General features: G+C 40.9%; 1 protein-coding gene across 2 annotated transcripts in view; it reads right to left on the bottom strand.

Annotated features, from left to right (window-relative positions):
* LOC138948586 (uncharacterized) overlaps positions 1-21,969 on the bottom strand; it is a 118,238-nt gene extending 96,269 nt beyond the window's left edge. For both annotated transcript variants that reach the window (XM_070320145.1, XM_070320144.1), the window contains exon 1: positions 21,597-21,969. In XM_070320145.1, coding sequence (XP_070176246.1) covers positions 21,597-21,683 — 87 coding nt within the window. In that variant the 5' untranslated portion in view covers positions 21,684-21,969. The remainder of the gene's footprint in view (positions 1-21,596) is intronic.
* Between the last annotated feature and the right edge of the window lie 939 nt (positions 21,970-22,908).

Here is a 22,908-nt window from a genome sequence, read left to right as displayed (position 1 = left end):
GATGCCAGCTGCGTCTCAGTGTTAAACGATGCTCCAGCTGGGGGTCGTCCGGGGGCGGATGTTTCTCCGAGGTCGACGCTTTTGCAGTGACAGAAACGACGGAGGAAGCTGCCTGGCGCCGCGAGAACGCGCCAGTTGATGTTGATGTCGTTGCTGTGACGGAGGGAGCTGCCTGGCGCCGCGAGGACGCGCCAGTCGATGTTGACGCTGATGCTGTGACGAGATGACGTCAAAGTGACGTAACATCATCGTCGTCAACGCCGCATCCGTGATGTCGCCGCAACTCCAACAACGATGACGTCAACGATCGAAGGTTTTATTATTTAGAGCATCAAAGACATTGAGTTAATCAGTTACATGAGTCATGTAGGATTGTTTTTAAAAGAAGAAAGAGACAGACATTAGATGAGTTATTGCGCCGTGTGTGTGTTTCAAAGACAATGGGGGCAGATGTGAGTGTATACTTACGACCGGTAAGAATACACATTTTGTCTTTTTATTCTGTTAATTGTTTTTTGTATTTGTTGAAATGTTGAACATAAATAAGTTTGACCGGTTGTCCTCTCTTTTATATGTTGCTGTGAAGTTTGGTTCCGCGATGTCTTGTTTTCTGAATGTATTGCGAAACCAACCACGGCGAGGTAAATCGGTGTGTGGTTGTGTTTTTTTTTTAAGGGAACAGAAGACTAGAGTGGAAAGTCTAACGTTCTTTTGGGAGAAAAAAAAGTTGGACTATAGCTGCAGAAGTTTTTATACCCTTCATTTTTATATCTTTGTCCGTGTAAACTGTAAAATACATCACTTGTTTCATTGGGAAGGTCGCGAAGAAACAAATTATTTCGAAGTTTTTTTAACTTCCCTCCTTTTTGGTGTCGGCGTAAGAAGCAATAATCGCATTATTTTAATATTTTTGTGTAACAATATATTTTTTCTTTTTCTGCTTGAAATTTATAATGATAATAGAACTGAGAAGCTGAGAGAGGTGTTTTTATTTGGTTTGGGCCAAATTCATTTTATTTTGAGTTGGAATCCAATACGAACGAACAGAGGTTGTTGGTTCGGCGTTACTGATGGTGTTTCTAACGCAAATCTAGTCCTTCCGCTCGTTTTTTTACATTTGGTGTCAGAAGAAAAAGGTATGGGTGTTTCACTGGTTTTATGTAAAAAGGATTTTTTTTTGCTTTTTGTAAAAGGATGAGTACTTTTCTGCTTTGAGAAGTTTCAATACCCTCGGTCATTTTCAGTTTGAGGGCAAACTGTTTTTGTGGAGGGGGGCATTGTGGAGAAAAGCGACTACAGGAATATTTTTGTCTTTTCTCCATATGCAATTTTCTTCTTAAAGTTTATAGAGTGAGGAAGAAGAGAAAGTGTAGAGAGCAGAATATATTAATTAGGTTAGTATCGAAACGGTGTGGAATTAAGATTCACACTCTAAAATCATATTTGTTCTTTCCCCTAGTAAATTGTTCGGAGATAGGAATGATATAGTACTTTTCTATTGTTCTCTTGCGGTAGAATTAATTGGTTAATTGGTTTTGACACGATGGCGCCGGCTTGACTGACGGGATATGAACCCTAGGTCACAAACTCGCTACGGCTTAGTTTTGAGCACGTGGACCGCCCGCGAAAGCATTGTTTTTCGACATCCAACTCTCACCTTTCCCCCCCCCCCCCCCCCCAACCCTCCTTTCCAGCTTGATCTGATTCTTTACTTCCATGTTGAATAATACTTGGTACACACAGACGAACACACACACACACACACACACTCTCTCTCTCTCTCTTTCTTTTTCTCTCTCTCTCTCTCTCTCTCTCTCTCTCTTTCTCCTCTCTCTCTCTCTCTCTCTCTCTTTCGTCTTTTATGTAGCTTTTACATGTATATCATTCTTTCTTTTACCCATGTATTCAATATAAACATGTAGTCTGTATTCATTTGTTTAGTAGAATGTAGATTTTATGTTTATCATCTACATATGAGAAGCCTGTTGAATATACACTGTGTTTGACTGTGGTTAACTTGTAACTGCATACATTTTTGGTGTGACATGACTATTTTGCGAGATAATAGTCAGAGGTTTTGCACTTTGTTCACAGTGTTGATAACCAATGAGTGTTTGGTATCAAATGATGCGTCGTAGAATCTCTATTTTATTGATGTATATCTTTATAGCGTTTTTGATGTAGTTTTCTTAGTACAGGAGTTTTTGTGTATGTTTGAGGGGTTTTAACTGTAGCTTGTATGGAGACTGATAGCAGCCTCGAAACTCTCCCCCCTCCCTCCCCATTTTGTTATGTGATCCCAGTGCGACGTTTTCATTGGTTCCTTAGCTGTGACGTCAGGGACAGTCATGGAAGGTATATAAGCTGCTAGTTTTCAAGGTTCAGGGGGAGTCTTGGCAACCAACCTGGCTTAAGTGTCTAAATGGTATACCGGACTCCCCACCACCACTTAGGGTTACAGCATTGCTTCGGTGGGAATGGTTGTGGATGAGTCCAAACCTGAGTACTGAGAAGTATTTGTTGTCATCTCTAAATTGTCCTCCGGAGTCTTGGCAACCAACCTGGCTTAAGTGTCTAAATGGTATACCGGACTCCGCCCTGTGGACTGAACTGACAGGGTTAAAAACAAACGTTCCGCAGTCCCAGGTTACCACACGGCGAGTAAAGTGGCGTCGCTTTGCTCTTTTACTTTATTTTTACTCAGGCCCCGAACCTCTGCCCAAATTTTCGGCCATTTAAGGACATAGGATATTGCTTTCAGTAGCGTATTTTGCTAAGGGTACCTACGGGTCATGCCCAATTTTTCAGCCATTTTAGGACTTAAAATATTTTTTGAGTAGTAGGAAAATTACAGGAATAGAGTGAACCAATATACAGATATATTTTCTGAAAAGAACCAACGCCTTGTATTGAGTTGTTTTTATGATTTGTTTTGATTCAATACAATTTTGAACTTTACCTGCCTCTTCTTGAGTTTATATTCTGTGTGTCTGTTTGTCCTGTCGTGTGATTGCCATCCTGACAAATGACCTTCAAACACGTATAACACCTAAGACACAGACACAGACAGTTAGAGTTAATGTGAAGCTAAGACAGCTCGGCTTTACACTCGTAGCATCGTCAGTCCACCGCTCGTGGCAGAGGCAGTGAAATTGACAAGAAGAGCGGGGTAGTAGTTGCGCTGAGAAGGATAGCACGTTTTTCTGTACCTCTCTTCGTTTTAACTTTCTGAGCGTGTTTTTAATCCAAACATATCATATCTATATGTTTTTGGAATCAGGAACCGACAAGGAATAAGATGAAATTGTTTTTAAATCGATTTCGAAAATTTGATTTTGATCATAATTTTTATATTTTTAATTTTCAGAGCTTGTTTTTAATCCAAATATAACATATTTATATGTTTTTGGAATCTAAAAATGATGAAGAATAAGATGGACGTAAATTTGGATTGTTTTATAAGAAAATAATTTTAATTACAATGTTCAGATTTTTAATGACCAAAGTCATTATATAGTTTTTAAGCCACCAAGCTGAAATGCAATACCGAAGTCCGGCCTTTGTCGAAGATTGCTTGGCCAAAATTTCAATCAATTTGATTGAAAAATGAGGGTGTGACAGTGCCGCCTCAACTTTTACAAACAGCCGGATATGACGTCATCAACGCCATTTATCGAAAAAATGAAATAAAACGTCCGGGCATATCATTCCCAGGAACTCTCATGTAAAATTTCATAAAGATCGGTCTAGTAGTTTAGTCTGAATCGCTGTACACACACACACGCACAGACAGACACACACACACACACACACGCACAGACACACACATGCACACACATACACCACGACCCTCGTCTCGATTCCCCCTCTATGTTAAAACATTTAGTCAAAACTTGACTAAATGTAACAAGTCGCGTAAGGCGAAATTACTACATTTAGTCAAGCTGTGGAACTCACAGAATGAAACTGAACGCACTGCATTTTTTCACAATGACCGTAGTCCGCCGCTTGTGCAAAACGGAGTGAAACTGACGAGCCTGTTCAGCGCGGTAGTGGTTTCGCTGTGCTGCATAGCACGCTTTTCTGTACCTCTCTTCGTTTGAATTTTCTGAGCGTGTTTTTAATCCAAACATATCATATCTATATGTTTTTGGAATCAGGAACCGACAAGGAATAAGATGAAATTGTTTTTAAATCGATTTCGGAAATTTGATTTTGATAATAATTTTTATATTTTTAATTTTCAGACCTTGTTTTTAATCCGAATATAACATATTTATATGTTTTTGGAATCAGAAAATGATGAAAAATAAGATGAACGTAAATTTGGATCGTTTTATAAAAAAAATAATTTTAATTACAATTTTCAGATTTTTAATGACCAAAGTCATTAATTAATTTGTAAGCCACCAAGCTGAAATGCAATACCAAAGTCCGGCCTTTGTCGAAGATTGCTTGGCCAAAATTTCAATCAATTTGATTGAAAAATGAGGGTGTGACAGTGCCGCCTCAACTTTTACAAAAAGCCAGATATGACGTCATCAAAGACATTTATCGAAAAAATGAAAAAAATATCCGGGGATATCATACCCAGGAACTCTCATGTCAAATTTCATAAAGATCGGTCCAGTAGTTTACTCTCAATCGCTCTACACACACACACGGACACACACACACACACACACGCACATACACCACGACCCTCGTTTCGATTCCCCCTCGATGTTAAAATATTTAGTCAAAACTTGACTAAATATAAAAACGGGAAAGAAAGACCATGTGATCTCTCTGACCAATCCGCAATCGCCTGTCCTACAACAAGTGATCTCCCTGACCAATGACTTGTCGCCTACCATACACACGTATATCATGCTAGGAACACGTGATTTTAACAGTGAGCGAAAAATCACCCCGTGAGACCGCAGGGATTTCACGCCGGCAATTCCCACGTGCATTTCGTGCTCGTGAACAAAACTTTTCCGCGATGCGGTAGCCAGCACAGGCGCATTACATTGCAATTTGGGAAAGGCGCCCCACAAAGTGTTCTTTCCCACTCGTGTCACTGAAACCGTGACAGTGTGTGTGTGTGTGTGTGTGTTTGTGCGCGCGCAAGTATGCGAATGTGTGTACGTGAATGTGTGCGTGTGTATGTGTGCGCATGTTGGGGGATGAGGGGGGGGGGGTTGGGGTGGGGTTGCGTGTGCATGTGTGTGATAATAATAGGCTATTAAGATATTATATGCATACCAAACTTACCTGAAAAATATGAGTATTGTATGGCACCATAGCCGACAAACCATGGATTAAAAGAGGAAAATCGAACGAGCATTTGGTTTCGAGTCGAGTGTATGTCTGGTGGCACCTTTGATCCATTTTTTTGGCCAAGTAAAGTGGCAGCTGTCGAGTTACCGTCATAAATCTGCAAAAGAGTTTAAATTCGGCAAAGTACATACCAGTTAAAAAAAAAAGTTACTTACAAACTCTCACATGCAAACAAATAATGCAGCAATGGCTATCGTACTTTACGTGTTTTTATTTTTTTATTTAAAAAACCACTTAAATTGTGCAATTCTAGCAGGTGTTAGCTTACATAATTATATCATGCCAAGTTATCACACACCAGACTTTGAAAGTATAGCACCCAAAGTATCGTTGATTTAATTGCTCTGTGTGAAGAATTTGACAAACCAAGATTGATATATATGTGTATATATATATATATATGTATAATTATGTGACTGCTAAATGTTCTGGTGACTGAATATTTTAACGAGAGCGGAGAGCGAGGTTCGTTTTCCTTGGTGGGTGTGTGTGTGCGTGTGTGTGTGTGTGTGTGTGTGTGTGTGTGTGTGTGTGTATGCAGAGCGTATCTCAAAACTAACAGACGGATTTGTATGAAAATTGGTTTAGATATTGTTCGAAGCATTTGCTTGTGTCAGTTTTCTCCGATTTTTGATAGCGCTATTTGATAGCACTACTTTTTTAAAAATCCGATTTTGAATCACAAAAATGATATCGATGTATTCCTTATTTTCTCTTGAATCCGAAAATATATGTTTCTGATGTGATAGATTGAAAAATGTTCCTAAAATTAAAGAAAACTGTCAAATAGCCACTTTCTGTATTTTCGGAACAAAACTTGAACAAAAATGAAATTTCGTCTATTCACGACTTGCAGGACCCCGTGACCGAGCATAATTAACACACCCAAGGCGAAGGCCACACGGTTTGTGACACAGGCACTCGTCACGAGCGGGGCGGGATCAAAAAGGGGCGGGGCCTGTGGGTTGCTCTCAAACATTGGTGGAAAGAATGTCTTTAATCACCTTAACACGTGACATCCAAGACAAAAGCCCCGCCCACCTCGTGTCGAGTACCTGTGGATTGTGGGAGGAACCCGAACTTCCGGTAAGAAAAACGTGGAGAAAACACATGGAAACTTTACTACAACATGGATTGCTTTAAAAGACTGATCTGCACACAGAACCCATGTACACCGTCACCCACTGAGCTGCAGCCACTCACTTTGCAAAAGTAAATCGTCAGTGAAATATCCTCGTATAAATAGATCACATGCTAAACCGCGTGGGAAACATATTGCACCCTTTCCGATGATTCTTCCCGACAGATTCCCAATCACTTCCAGCGTAGGAAAAAACCGAGAAGCGATTACGTCCCTTTGTCTAAAAAAGCATGACGTGATGATACATTTGACGCGAATGTGACGAAACTTTGTTCTAACGGTTCTGTTAGCATGACGTGATGATACATTTGACGCGAATGTGACGAAACTTTGTTTTAACGGTTCTGTTTGAGTCAATTCATTATTATTATTTTCTGATTTAAAAAAAAAATGTTATTAGGATTGTGTGGAAAAAACGCTCAAAATGAAGTAACTCGTTGAAAGGATACCATGCTTGGACCCATAGACAACAGAACGTCATATCGAGTCTGGAACACGCAATGACGTCATATTGATTGGTAGAGACATTATGACTTCATATTGTGACGTTCTTTTCCCCAAGCACAATAAAGAAAATTGGCCTCTCTCTGAACTGGAACTAATACAGATGAGGGTTTTTGTCATTGTTTTGTGACATTTGAAGAGGCTGCCATGTGTAGTTTTAGATTTATTGCACACCAACTGCAGCTACCTAGGATTGTGGTCGCTCTCTTTCACACGCTAGATCAGCCTGACTGCGTGGCAGATTTAAACAAAATGTGTATGACCTGTACGTTCTGATGTACAACAAAATAAAAGGAAGAAATATTGCTTAGTTAAGTCACCGTTTCAACGGTTGAAAGTAAACCCTGCCGTCATATTTTTTTTAAGGTAGGCGTGGTCAAGAACCTTTGACGTCATACCCAAATATTGCTCAAGTCTAAGAAATCCATTTTTGAGCAGAAAAAAAGCAGATCTTCAAATACACATAATCTGTGTTTCATACAAAAACTGCTGTTTTACATCTGGGCTATACTACTGAAAAACGTATCCTTACACTTTTTGTGTTCAGTGTAGAAATAACTTACAATAGAGCAAATCGAGAAAATGAATTATTGAACGAAGCGCTACACAAAAACGATAGTGTCCGTAACCACAAGAGCTTAGAACGTTTCACAAGGCACATTTTTTTTCTGCGGGCGTTTGGATAACTTTGTGGACAGTTCGACAAAGATCTACTTTTCTTGTGTGTGCTAGCTTTGCCACGGCTTGCACTTCCAGACAAAACTGTTACTCATTCCTTTGGTGAATTCCTGTGCACCTGTAAACTAGAACGTGCAATATTTTCAGACAGACTTGATTTCGACTCAGAATAAAAATGCTATTTGCGGTTCTAACCCTTTGAATTTAACAAGACCGACGGTCGGGTAATGTGGTTTCTCGCGATAGATGCACATTTCGCAAGTGTTGGCTGCTTCGAACACCGAGCAGTTATTTCCGATTCGATGACCCTCTGCACATTTTATCGATTCCCAATTGATAGTATGAATTGAACCTATGGTTCATTTAAGCGTGAGCATACGATTTTAGTTTTAAATGTAATCAATTATCGGAAGCAAAACACGTACTAGACGATTCGTTGCTCCAAAGAAATGAAAACCCCCCTCCAAGCAACTACCGAGTGACGTCCCCTGGAGTGGAACTAACGCTGGAGTTCGACGCTCATTTCTAAAAATGAATTTGGCAGGTTATTTCTCGTGTTGTATCTACGCTCATCGGGAAGGCTGGTACTATCAAAATACGTCAACGATGAGTTTGGGTTGGTGGCAAGAATTTCTTGGGTCAAAAGATACAATGCAATGTTTTGCGTCTACCGAGTTAAAAACGAAAAATAAAAAATCATCGATATCAAGGGCGGATCAATTCACTTTGGAGGGGGGGGTTACAAAATGACTGCGAAGATACAAGTTGACGGCGCCGAAGGCGCCTAAGCCTCTAGGGGGGTCCGGGGGCATGCCCCCCGGAAATTTTTTTTATCCAAAGAAGCAAAATAGAGCTATCTGGTGCATCCTGAGCCAATAAATTACCTCTTTTTTGGGGGGTGGGGGGGGTTACGTAACCCGTGTAACCCCCCCCAGATCCGCCCTTGGATATTTCAGCACAATTATTGTTTTATTTTATTTGTAGGTCTTATGCGACAACAGAGTTTATTCAGAGATTTGGTCAAAAACACTAATGATGTTTCATAATGTGGTCTGAAAATATATCTTGTTTCCTAATAAATCAAAAATGTCACTGTCCACTGCTGGAGAAACACAATTTAAATGTAGTGTTGTGGTAAGTGTATATATACATACCTCTAAACCCAAATAGCTACTCCATAACTGGAACTCAATAGTAATTCGGTACCCAGGTTGCACGCTGATGAGATTGTAACAGTCAACGTTGTACAAATCGGTAGCAGCGAAGATACCCGATAAAGCGAAGGATGTGCTGTTACAAGCTGAAAAAGTCAATGTGTTCGTCTGTTCCTTTGAATTTATTTTGTATTACACAAAAAATCAACATTAAACATATGCACGTTCTGCAACGTTAATCTTTTAAAGACCTGTATGCAGACATAACTATTCCTCAAGACGGACACACACACACACACACACACACACACACACACACACACACATACACACACACACACACACACACAGTCACACACACATACACAGTCACACACACACACACACACACACACGCACACACAGTCACACACACACACACACACACACACACAGTCACACACACACACACACACACACACATACACACACACATACACACACACACACAGTCACACACACACACAGACACACACACACACACCCACACACACACACACACACATACATAAATATACACACATGTACGTGCACACAATTAAACTGTCCCTGTGATAGACCTGATTGTAAATATTGTTTTAACTATGGAGGTGATTGCCATGTGAACTGAGTACAGAAACAAACTTGCATCGGTCTCGAATAGCGATATCAGCTGAAGAGATGATTAAAAATAATAACTAACCAACCAACATATTTTACGGTCACACACGCATACACATTAGGCCTATCTATATGAACAAATACATACAGACAGACAATTGATATATTACTAAATGAAATTTTCCAGCTTGATTGTGTGCATGCAACGTAATAACACAAATTTAACAAAAAGAATACTGAACTCACGTGTGAACGAATCAAACGAAAAATAATAGCAGCAACATTTTCTTCCCAAAGGCACATCGACGTATTTTGGGTTTAAACGTTTCTGTTTTTTGTTTCGTATTCTTCGTTCACACATGAGTAAAGCATTGTCTTGTCTTTTTATTTATCGCTCTCTCGCGTAGTCACCATTGTTCTTGTACAATACACCCCCATTCCACACAGCCGTTCTAGGTCCCGTTCCCGTACCGACCAAGGAACGGTGCGGGCACGGGAGGGATCGGGAGGGAACCGCAATGGAACGTAAATGATCGTTAACGGAACTGCTTTGAACGGTAGGGTCGGTAGGGACGGTTGAGTTTGGGCTGCATGTTCAAAATTGTAGCCGTTCCCCTCCCGATCAGAATGAACGGTAATGGAACCTTAACCCATCGGTAACGGAACGCTTGGATCGTTAAAACAACGGTAACACAACGGTAGCGATCTCACACACTGAGTTGTCATACCCACATTCCACACATCCGTTCTAGGTCCCGTTCCCGTACCGACCAAGGACGGCTGACACGATGGTCAGACGCTGCTCAAAGATGCCAAAAAAAGTTTTTTGCGCAGCGTTCCATTGTTGTGGCAGCCGTCCTTTGTCGGTACGGGAATGGGACCTAGAACGGTTGTGTGGAATGGGGGTGTAATTATAGATTTGTATTGGAAGCTTGGACATTATTTCCCGCCCACGGTTATACCATTGTAACTGAAAGCAGCAAAGAAGTATAAATGCACTATGTGATTCGTTAAAATCACTACAGAATGGTAACCAAAAAGAATAGAAAATAGAATCCACTGCAATCGTTTTTGTTCTCCACTTGCCACTGACACTGCTGGCTGGTAGAGAATAGTCAAGGTGTCTAGCAATGCACACCGCACACAATCAGATGTGTTAAATAAGTGGTGTTTAAATGATAATTAACCTGTACCTTTTGATAACTTGGGGAAATCTGACCAATCAATACATCTGTTTCATTCTAAACCCCAACTCGATTGTAATGCAAATATCTTCAACGCTTACCCGGTGCTCCATGTATCTCAGCTGTTGAAAACAGGACCAGAAAAACAAGCAGACCATACTTCACTGCTGAGAAACACTCCATCTGAAACACACACACACACACACACACACACACACTTAAACTAAAATACAAAGCCATGAATATCATAGGGATCCACGAGCCTGTGACGAGTGGATCCCGATGATATTCCCGCTGGGTCTTGACTGAAATACAAGCCATATAAAACATCACGAGTGTTATCCCATGCGCACACCAAAGACAACGTGGAACACACCTTATAGCACTGTGGTTGCCTGTGGTGGGTAAAATAGGTGAGCCAGCGAGGTGTGTTCCTTTTCACAACCCCATGCCAAAGCTACGTACCTGAAGAAATAAAGTGCAAACAAGTGCATCCGTAAATTTGTGTTAAATCTACATTCAAACTACTGTTCCATTTGCTTTCGAATGCATTTCAGTTTCAATATAGTAAAGAAAGCACACACAATGAAATTTTTTATTGAATCAAAGACAGTTTCGATTTAGGTTCGGAGTCGGTCCAAGGTCACAGTTCCAGGCTACGGTCGGCAAAACTGGTTTGGCTGACTCGGATCCCAATTCTAGTTTAATTTTTGTGTTGGAGTTTAGAATTATTAAAAGAAACTAACATTTTACTGAATACATTTCTTTAGATTTAACCAGTCATTTCATGTACGTGAAATATCTCTCTGAGTTAATTTGTCCGATCGTGCTTGCGTTGATCAACCCGTGCACTGGTCGTGCCAATTCTGTCTAAAACGGCATCATGGCCGCTCCTTGAAACTGCGTGTTGAATGCCGTTTGGACTGATTTTACTCCATCAGGATGAAATACACGTTTGCTGAGCTCTTGGATACCTTCATATAACCATGAACTTACTGCAGTGTAAAGCAAAACAGTTGGACATGCTCGAAAAATGGATAAAACAGCCTGTGCTGGATGACGAAGCGAACCGGCCAGCGAAAAAGGTAAACGCAGTGAATCTTTGCTTGTCGGACATACAGAGAGACACGAACACACACAGACACCCACCCGTACGCAAACACACACACATACACACACGCGCGTGTGTGCAAGTGAATTGTTCAGGTTGGATGTCAAATTAAAAAGGTCTGAAAAAACTCGTTTGATTTTGATGGTAGTCTCAGTATTCTGGTTGCAGATCTAAAGTCTAATCAAGCTTAAAGGTAATCGGTCAGTGGTAATAGGGTTCTTCCCCTTTGCCTTTGGGTAACACCGACAATGCATGTGCCATTGAACGCTCAGAAATAGCTTGCACACACACATACCCTTACACACACACACACTCACACACACACACACACACACACACACACACACACACACACACACACACACACAGTGACACACACACACACACACCTTTTGGGGGGGGGGGAATCTTTGTTGAATTATATTACTCTGTGTGTGGACCGAGCTTGCTTGTGTGGGAAAGATAACGATGTTGATGCTGTAGTTGGATATTGGGCCTTTTAAAGAAAAAAAGAATGGAAGTGCTTGCTGCAGACTTCTTGAGTTCTGCACTGACGCTGTTGCTATTGATGGGTGAATCATGACTGAATGTTTGCACCATGTTGTTTGTTTACATGGTACAATCACTGTTTAAAGGCACAGTAAGCCTCCCGTAAACCATCACAGAGCTCCCCGAGGGTCTACATACAGTACAAGCATACTTCCATTTGAACGCTCACCGAACGGGAACATCCTGGCTGCTTTCTGTCGAGCGTGAGAAATTTTCAAAGAATTTATTTTCGTGGATGAGTCCTCTACAGCCTGGCGCCTCGTTTTGGTGCTGGCAGTTATGAGGAAATCACGCCCGGACAGTAAGCCTCCCGTAAACCATCACAAATACTGTCAAGCTTTTACACACAGTACAAACACCCTTCCATTTGAACGCTCACCAAACGGGAACATCCCAGGTGGCCTACGTAAAGAGCGAGCAATTCTTAAAGAATTAATTTTGCAGATTGTCTCGAACACTTTTTGAACCCATCCTGAACTCAGGTCAAAAATGAGTTACTTCCCTTCGGTTCTCATTCTATCGATGTAAACTGATTATCAGAATGTTTTTGGACCGTGGTGCGTTTTTGCGCTAAACCTAACTTTTAAAATCTAAATAATAAATTGACAGCTTGTTACACAAACATTCTTTAATCATAAAAGAATTCTTTTTTCATCAAGACAAGATCAGTACAATTCGAAGTTGTGAAAGTTTGAAAACAGAAATAGCCCGGAAGCAGGGTCACGCAAGGGTCGTAGCAGACGACGGTTTATCGTGCATATCGCCGTTCCTCTCAACAGTCAAAAACCATCGCAAGAGTTCTTGTGAACCACAGCCGTTTGTTTCGTGCATAAAAACGTGCTATTGTAGATAAGCTCACATCGAGTGGCATTCAAATGACTAACTGACGACTACATTGTGAAAAAGGGAAACTGGATCACACGGGTTCACGATGGCTCAGGGGTAAGATAAACCACGCAAAAATAAATTCTTTGAAAATTATTCGCTCTTTACGGAGGGCACCTAGGATGTTCTCATTCGGTGAGTGTTTAAATGAAAGGGTGTTTGTACTGTGTGTAAAAGCCTGACCGTATCTGTGATGGTTTACGGGAGGCTTACTGTGCCTTTAATTGAGTGTCGCTGAATTTACCTAAGGTTGCAATGTAGATTTAGAATCAGTGCTGTTGACATTTGTGTGAGTGGGTTTTAACTGCATACGCTGCTCGCTACACAAGACAAGATAATTTACCTTGTAATTGTTATGGTTTTGTCTGTCGATCACCGTGCTTCAAACTGAACTTTGTGTTTCGTAAGGTTAGATGAAACTGTGCTTGGAGAACTCGACCCGCTGTGCAGTTAAGAGTTGTTTCCACTTCATTTTCAGTCTTGCATAGTGTTTCATTGATTCACCTTGTGTCAGTGCAACGTGCCATTTAATTTCTTTTCTTTTCTTTAGATCAGTGTGCATTTTTAGATCAGTGGTGCAGTGTTCGTGGAAGGGAGGTTACTCTAGCTTTACCTCATATCAGAACAGCGAGGTTCGTTTGCTGTCACTATCACTATCAATTGATTCTTCGCTTTTGTTCTTTTTTGACTCGACCTGCACCCAAAGTGTAAAGATAAACGCTTTGTTTGTTGAATCGCATACCTCAGATTTTGTCTCCTGTGAATGTTGTGTTTTCTTTTGTTTAGCCATGTGAGCAATGCTCTTCAATCCACAGAAATATGTTCGGTGCAGGGTCAAGGGTCGGCAGAACTATAGTTCCTCGGCCAAACCGGAATCGGTACTATGATGTATTTTTGTTTTAGCCCATTATGTACTTATTGAAGCCGAAAAATACAACATATATGTATACCAATAGTGGAATTACAGAGACAAAGAAGCAGCTCATGTGATATACATTCATATTTGGGCCTTTGCGGTTTCAACCTTTTGTTGACGCCTTTAACATTTAACATTATAAAGCTGTTCACAAAATTTGACACATCAGAAGTCAAGTACTGCATTCTCTGTCAGTCATTAACTTCAAGAGTTGAAAGCATTTTCCTGGTGGAAAACCTTGCAAAACTTGCACAGAAGAACGTAATTTACTTCCGCCTCTTTTTTTTTTTTTTTACATCCGGCTTCATGAATGCAGAGAATATACGACAACAAATACATTACTTCGTTATGTCTTAATTTTTATTGTAAATGAAATGACAGTATCTCGAAAAAAAAGTAATGTCGGCTCACTTTTTAATTAAAGGCTGCCATATTCGTAGCGTTCATTAATTAATTCATATTGTTTACATGTGCCAATATTGTTATAAAACTGTACCTAAGGGGATATAATAACGATTGGCTGTAGCTTTCGAACACAGAAACAATTATTTCAGTATCATTGCAAAGTTAAGTGGTGTTGATAGTGTCGAATGTAAACAGAAAAGTCTCAAAGTGAAAGTGATTTACGAAACGTCAACGGTCTAAAAATAGCCCAAGTCCTGGAGAATTGTTGCTAAACAATGCAATAAAGAATTAATTATTTCTCGTAATTGGTAAGGACTTCAAACCTAAAACTTTGCAGGAAGGTTAATTTATACATCCCCGCAACGATGGGAAAAGCCCTGGAAGTAATTAAACTAATTAAATAGGACTATGTCAGCCTTTAATCCACGTTGTAACATTATAGTGGCCGAACAAGGTTTCGAGACACCATTTTTAGTTTCAATAAAGAAAAAAAGCCTTCAGCTTTTAAAACTGGTATTTTCCATTTCGAATGCATACCATTTAGAACATCTGAAACCCACGGAGGCTGATATTTGTCAGAAGTCGTTGATTGGCCTATCTGGAGTAGACTGTTAACCTATTTTATGATTACCTAGTGTGTGTGTGTGTGTGTGTGTGTGTGTGTGTGTGTGTGTGTGTGTGTGTGTGTGTGTGTGTGTGTGTGTGTGTGCGCGTGCGTACGGGCGTGCGTGAGAAAGAAAGAGAGAGAGAGAGAGAGATGAGAGAGAGAGAGAGAGTGGGACTGAGAGAGAGAGAGAGGGGTGAGGGCGTTTCATATGTGTTAATTACTGAATATATATGCAGCCTGTCCAGGTAAATGGAATAACAGGTTTGCTTGTCGCGTTCGTAAAAATGGCCATCAACAGTCGACAAAATACCAAAACTGGATGCATTGCTGGATTTTAAGATTCGCGGCTCAATAAAATCACTTATCCCATGACCTGCCTCTTTGTCTCTGTTAGCTGAGGAGGTGATTATTCTGCATATTCTATCACAACCATATGGATATCCCATCACAACCGAGTTTCGATCTCAACTGTCATTGGTCATTGTCTTTGATTTCAGAGTACAATTGAATAATTTATAGAGGTCATCTGCATATTCAGAGTTTACAGATGGACTACTTTTTTGTAATATTTTGTGGTGTCAATGCCAATATCACGTATAGGTATAGGCCTACATGTGTCAATATTAAGAAAATAAAGAATATTTCATACGATACGCACATTCTGCATGGATTTAAAGAGCGGAGTCGAGATATTTCGCTGGCTGAAGCGACTGCATGGTCAAAGGCATGTTCAACGAGTATCGCGAGTGGGATCAAGGGACGATACTCCCTAATTTTTACACAGACAGCCATCTACACAGAACCGTGTGAGAGAGAGAGAGAGAGAGAGAGAGAGAGAGAGAGAGAGAGAGAGAAAGAAAGAAAGAAAGAGAGAAAGAAAGAAAGAAAGAAAGAAAGAGAGAGAAAGAAAGAAAGAAAGAAAGAGAGAGAAAGAAAGAGAGAGAGAGAGAGAGAGAGAGAGAGAGAGAGAGAGAGAGAGAGAGAGAGAGAGAGAGAGAGAGAGAGAGAGAGAGAGAGAGAGAGAGAGAGAGCAATCAAAACACAACCCAGTCACCTGGTAGTTCGAAAACTCAATCTGAAACTGACATCGATTGTCGAAGGCATGCCTGTGGTGCATAACTCTGCAAAAAAAGTTGTCGTAGCTGGGAACCCGTTGAGATCCATTCCAACGCCAAAAAAAATATCAGAAGACTCACCATGAAGTCAAATCAAAGGTTAGGTTTTCTCATTTGGTTATTTGCTTTGGCTTTAAGTGTATTGCTTTGATTGATAGCTGAATCTGCTTGCAACCGTGCTGTTCAAGACCCATGTTCGAACTGTCGTCTGCTAGACGGGCTTGTGTGAATCCGAGTCGAGTCAACCGCGGGGTTCAGCGACAAATGAGGGAGTGGCACCAAAATGAAAAGAAGAAGACGAAAAGAAGTTGGAGATACAGTTCAGATATATGGGGAAGAGAAGAGGATGTGAGGTGTTAGATATATCCAACCTTAGGTGTTCAAACTCAAGACCGGGACAAAGTAGAAAGCGATGTACAGCGACCGACTCTCAGTGCCGACATACAACTTCCAAGCTTTATTGCTTAACGTCTACAACAGGCGAAGTATTGAAGCTTTGGCTCACCTAAACCCGACGACTGAATATGTAAGTGATCCACGTGTGAAAACCAAAACAGAACAGCGCGATGACAGCCAACATATCTATCCCCGACTGACAAACAGTAATACACTGCATGCGAACTGACTTGGGTCAACGATCAAACCAGCACGGCCCGAACTGAATTTGTTGTGCTGCCATTATCGTGCGCAATTCTGGTAAAAATATAAACCCGGTATGCCGATTTGAGTATAACGAAAGCCGATGTCAAATATACACAGGGATATTTTAAAATGACTTTCAAAATGTAAAAGCAGATAGCAGACCTTTTTATAAGCAATATGAATGACTGAATGTCCACATACAAGTCGAATGACGCCGTCCATTATGCTGACAAATGGGAACTAGCTTTGCGCATGAATTCATTGACATGAATTTCGACTGCGGAGGCTTTTGGCAAGCTGAAAACAGGCACGGGCAGGTTTTAGTGGAAAAAGTAAGTGTTTTTAATGAAAACGTCGGAGTAATGGGATAAATAGCTTACACACCTCGTCCTGAATATCTTGCATATTTTCCCTCTGGTCGATTTTCATGTATTACCTCGCCAAAGGCTCGGTAATACATGAAAATCGACCCTTGGGAAAATATGCAAGATAATCAAGACTGGGTGGCCGAGTGGTAACGCACTTGCGCTCGGAATCGAGAGGTTGCGTGTTCGACCCTGGGTCAGGCCGCTATTTTCTCCCCCCTTTCCTAACCTAGGTGGTGGGTTCAAGTGCAAGTCTTTCGGAGGAACGAAAAACCGAGGTCCCTTCGTGTACACTACATTGGGGTGTGCACGTTAAAGATCCCACGATTGACAAAAGGGTCTTTCCTGGCAAAATTGTATAGGCGTAGATAAGAATGTCCACCAAAATACCCGGAATAATAGGCCGTGAAAGGTGGATGCAGCGCCTAAAGGCAGTCGATCTACTGGCCGATGTGAATGCGTGATATATTGTGTAAAAAATTCCATCTCACACGGCATTAATAGGTAACATGCGCCTTGAGTCGCCTTGTGTGGTGAGATACGTGCGCGATATAAATCCTCGTAAATAAAATTAAAAAAAATAAATAAATAAATAAAAATAAAAATCAGAACTCGGAGTGTGTAACCTATATTTAATCAGCCATAGAAAGCGCGTTCACAGGAGATTCTGTTTCCACACGATGCGCAAAATATATAGCCACAATAGTTTAAGTTTCTATTCAAAAAGAAAATTGTCCTCATAATTAATTTCTCACTCTCTTTTCTCTTTTTTCTCTCTCTCTCTCTCTCTCTCTCTCTCTCTCTCTCTCTCTCTCTCTCTCTCTCTCTCTCTCTCTCTCTCTCTCTCACTCTCTCTCTCTCTCTCTCTCTCTCTCTCTCTCTCAATTAATATATGAATTGGTTACCTGTCTGAAATCCATCACACCAAAAGCATCGCCTCCAAAAGCCGATAGATGTCACCTTCAAGTAGGATCAAGTCAGAAGGTGGCACAAACCACCTCTTCTAGGAATGACGTTTCTCAAACAAAGATCGAGGTCCATAAATACTCGTGCGTGCGTGCTTGAAGTTGTTTAAATCAGACGAGGAAAGTCAGGGGCTGCTTCAAGTTATTATCCTAAGCCGTTTAGTTTTGGTGAACAAAAGCGTGAACAACAGACTCAGCATGAGGAAAACTGGGCTTTTCCAGTCATTCTTGCGGACATCTTCGGTTTCTTTTATTCTATTTTTTGAAAACTGTAGAAAGAAAAACCCACGTAATTAGGACGTCGATAAACATAAAACAGAAACAGAAAACGCACGGAATATTATGCATTTTGCTGTTTAAAGATACTTTCCGAAGAAGGATTCAACGTTAAAAGTATGGGTCGTACACGACCCACGCCATCCGAATAGGGATACACGTTTTGCCGTCTCTTTGTAGAGTATGGGTCGTACACGACCCACGCCACCTGAATATGGATACAACGTAACATTCCTTACCTAATTCCGTATGGGTCGTCCACGACCCACATCATCCGGACTGTGTAGTTCAAATTACGTCATCGTTTATTTGTTTATTTACAAAGATAATCTTTCAAAAGTTGGGCAATGGTAAAGATCGTATGGTGATAAGAGATTACATGAAGTCTCAATTAAAAACTCTAAATAGTTTCAGAGATAAAGACGATTTTGTGAGGCTCTGGGTCGTCCACGACCCACAAAGCACTGGGTATAAGCACATTTATAAATACAATAGAACCTGTCCATAGCGACTACCCAAGGGACCATCCCAAAGCGGTGCTTATCGACAGGTGATCGTTACTTGACTTGACTTATTCCTGTAGACTCCCTGTGGAGCATAGGGCCGCAACAACTCCTCGCCAACGCACCCGGTTCTGGGCAGCTCCTTTCAGTCGGGGCCATGTCGTGCCAGCTGCCTTTGCCTCACTTTCTATTGATCTTTTCCATGTCTGCTTTGGCCGCCCAACTTTTCTCTTTCCCTGTGGGTTCCAATCCAGGGCCTGTCTGGTAATGTTGTCGTTTGGCTTCCGTAGGGTGTCTCCAATCCATCCCCACTTTCGCTTCTTGACATCCTGGCTGATGGACTTCTTGTTGGTTCGCTTCCACAGGTCGGCGTTCGAAATCTTCTCCGGCCATCTGATGTTGAGGATCGTTAAGGAAGGTGAATTGTATTTGAACAAAATAACCTGGTCGTGGTTTCTGTTTGGGTGGTCCTAATGGCCAGGTGGTTGTTATCAAGAGAATGTCGCCAATTAGTTTTCACTCAGAGTATAAAACAAGTCGCGAAAGGCGAAATTACTACATTTAGTCAAGCTGTGGAACTCACAGAATGAAACTGAACGCACTGCATTTTTTCACAATAACTATAGTACGCCGCTCGTGCAAAAGGCAGTGAAATTGACGAGCCTGCTTAGCGCGGTAGTGGTTGCGCTGTGCTGCAAAGCACGTTTTTCTGTACCTCTCTTCGTTTTAACTTTCTGAGCGTGTTTTAATCCAAACATATCATATCTATATGTTTTTGGAATCAGGAAACAACAAGGAATAAGGTGAAATTGTTTTTAAATCGATTTCGGAAATTTTATTTTAGTCATAATTTTTATATTTTTAATTTTCAGAGCTTTTTTTTAATCCGAATATAACATGTTTTTGGAATCAGAAAATGATGAAGAATAAGATGAACGTAATTTTGGATCGTTTTATAAAAAAAATGATTTTAAATACAATTTTTAGATTGTTAATGACCTAAGTCATTAATTAATTTTTAAGCCTCCAAGCTGAAATGCAATACCAAAGTCCGGCCTTCGTCGAAGATTGCTTGGCCAAAATTTCAATCAATTTTATTGAAAAATGAGGGTGTGACAGTACCGCCTCAACTTTTACAAAAAGCCGGATATGACGTCATCAAAGACATTTATCGAAAAAATGAAAAAAACGTCCGGGGATATCATACCCAGGAAATATGTAAAATTTCATAAAGATCGGTCCAGTAGTTTACTCTGAATCGCTCTACACACACACACAGACACACACAGACACACACACACACACACACACACACATACACACACACACACACACACACACACACACACACACACACACACATACACACACATACACCACGACCCTCGTCTCTATTCCCCCTCTATGTTAAAACATTTAGTCAAAACTTGACTAAATGTAAAAACGTACACATGCAACATCAGAAAAGTGATTCATCTGCTCGTGCGTGCGCGCTCTCTCACGTAACATTTGCTTTCTGTCTGCCTCTCTGTAATATCTAATGTCTGTGCTTATGGCGATTTTAATATCACATCACATACTTATGGCTGTTTTTATGGCCCAGAGCTGTTCAAATTAAGCAACAAACTGTGACAGTTCCTGGGATGTGTAACATTGTACATGTATGATACCCAGACCATGGGAGACAATCCGCCCCAGATGTAATGTACATTACGCAAAGTAACTTCCCTGCCCTTCTTCCGCCATCACGAATAAAGAAGCACATGCCACTAGAACTCCATCTTTGTTGAATCAATGTCTGACCACGAACAACAGCCACACAACATAACAGGATGTTCAGATAAGGTTATAGCTGTGATGTTCGGACATTAAAGATCTCTCCGGGAGGATAATATGTTTATAGTCATGCAGTTATTCGGCAGAGACACGGCCAACACTGATTGCCAGAGGCATGGATGAAGCACACACACACACACACACACACACACACACATACCCACACGCACTCTCTCTCTCTCTCTCTCTCTCTCTCTCTCTCTCTCTCTCTCTCTCTCTTTTAAAGTGTGCACTTTAAACCCATCCGCACCCACCCACCCACCCACCCCACACTGACACACACAAATACACATACACACACTGACACACACACACACACACACACACACACACACACACACACACACACACACACACACACACACACACACATCTTCAGTTACTTTCATTCTACACAAATGTAAGTGGACAAACGACACGTAATTATGACGACAGCCATAAACCGAAACAGAGAACCCTTGTATTTTGTTATTTTAAAGATTTAAAACTTGATCTTCAGTGCTAGCAGTACCCTTCACTGTTGCTGTTTATGGTGTGACGTAAACAGTATCGGTGTGTACAGTAATGCTGGATATAAACATGTTTGTTCATATTATTATTGAAGTGTATTCATCATGTATTTCATGAGTTTTCATGTTTCATAACTCAGTTATTCTAACTCTTACCATTTTCTGTGAAGCTTGTCACATGATTTGGACATGAAATACAGAAAGAATAGGAGAGAGTATAAGAATTATTATGATCAAAATAAAAATCGCAGAAGTAAAATCGTAAAGGCAAAACCAGAAAAGTGACTCACCTCTTCGCGCATGGACGCTCTCTCACAAAACATTTGCTTTCTGCCTGCCTGTCTGTCTAGTCTTTGTGCATATGATGATTTTAACATCACATCACATATTTATTGGTGTTTCAATGGCCCAACACCGTTTGCATCCAGCATCAAACTGTGACAGTTCCTGGGCTGTTTAAATCATTCTGGTATAGCTGTGAAGTGCGCCGGCAACATCATTACGTCGGACGTATGTTTATAGTCAGCTATTTATAGAGACACGGCTAACATTGCTAGAAGCATGCATGAAACTGTTCACAGAATCAGATTACAAAGAACGCTGAGGCGTGACTAACCATTCAGTCAAGCGAATACACTCAGAAATACGTCCGCTTTCCTTTCACCTCCCGAAGACACACACACACGCACGCACACAAACACACACACACACATACACACACAAACAAAAACACACACACACACACATACACTACACACACACACACACACACACACACACACACACACACACACAACACAACATAACACAACATGACATTTTATTCGATCGTAAGGCTATGTAAATCAGAAAATAAGAGAAGTTTCTGTGACGTCACGGAATATATTTTCACACAAATAAACTGAGCACTGGACGGCGGAGCCAGCATTCTATTTTCATGAGTCGATCACAAAGTCAACGGTAAATTAAACAGGTATTTGGGTGAATACGGTCTCTTTATTGAAATGCAAACACTTAGAACCATCAACAACCAGACGCCATGTGGCGCTTTCATCATTATATACACAGGCCTCCTGAAATAGAACAGTCTGTCGGCAAAGTGAAACGCGATTTTATACGGCAACAAAGATCGTATTAGCTATCACAATTAAGTATTTGTGTTTTCTTTTGGTGACTATTATATTTTCGTACTTATAGTTAGGGACTGGGTGGCCGAGTGGTAACGCACTTGCGCTCGGAAGCGAGAGGTTGCGTATTCAGGCCTGGGTCAGGCCGCAATTTTCTCCCCCCTTTCCTAACCTAGGTGGTGGGTTCAAGTGCTAGTCTTTCGGATGAGACGAAAAACCGAGGTCCCTTCGTGTACACTACATTGGGGTGTGCACGTTAAAGATCCCACGATTGACAAAAGGGTCTTTCCTGGCAAAATTGTATAGGCATAGATAAAAATGTCCATCAAATACCCGTGGGACTTGGAATAAAGTTAAAAAAAAAATTCCATCTCACACGGCATTAAGTCTCAGGAAAACATGAATACACGCATGCAGGAAAAATAAATATGGTTAGCGCCGTATGTATGGCAGCTCGCTTTCCCCGGGGAGAAAT

This window comes from Littorina saxatilis, linkage group LG15 (genome assembly GCF_037325665.1).
Source record: "Littorina saxatilis isolate snail1 linkage group LG15, US_GU_Lsax_2.0, whole genome shotgun sequence".
NCBI classification, from domain to species: Eukaryota; Metazoa; Mollusca; class Gastropoda; order Littorinimorpha; family Littorinidae; genus Littorina; species Littorina saxatilis.
Note: the sequence above shows the minus strand (reverse complement) of the source record. Positions and strands in the feature narration are given on the sequence as shown.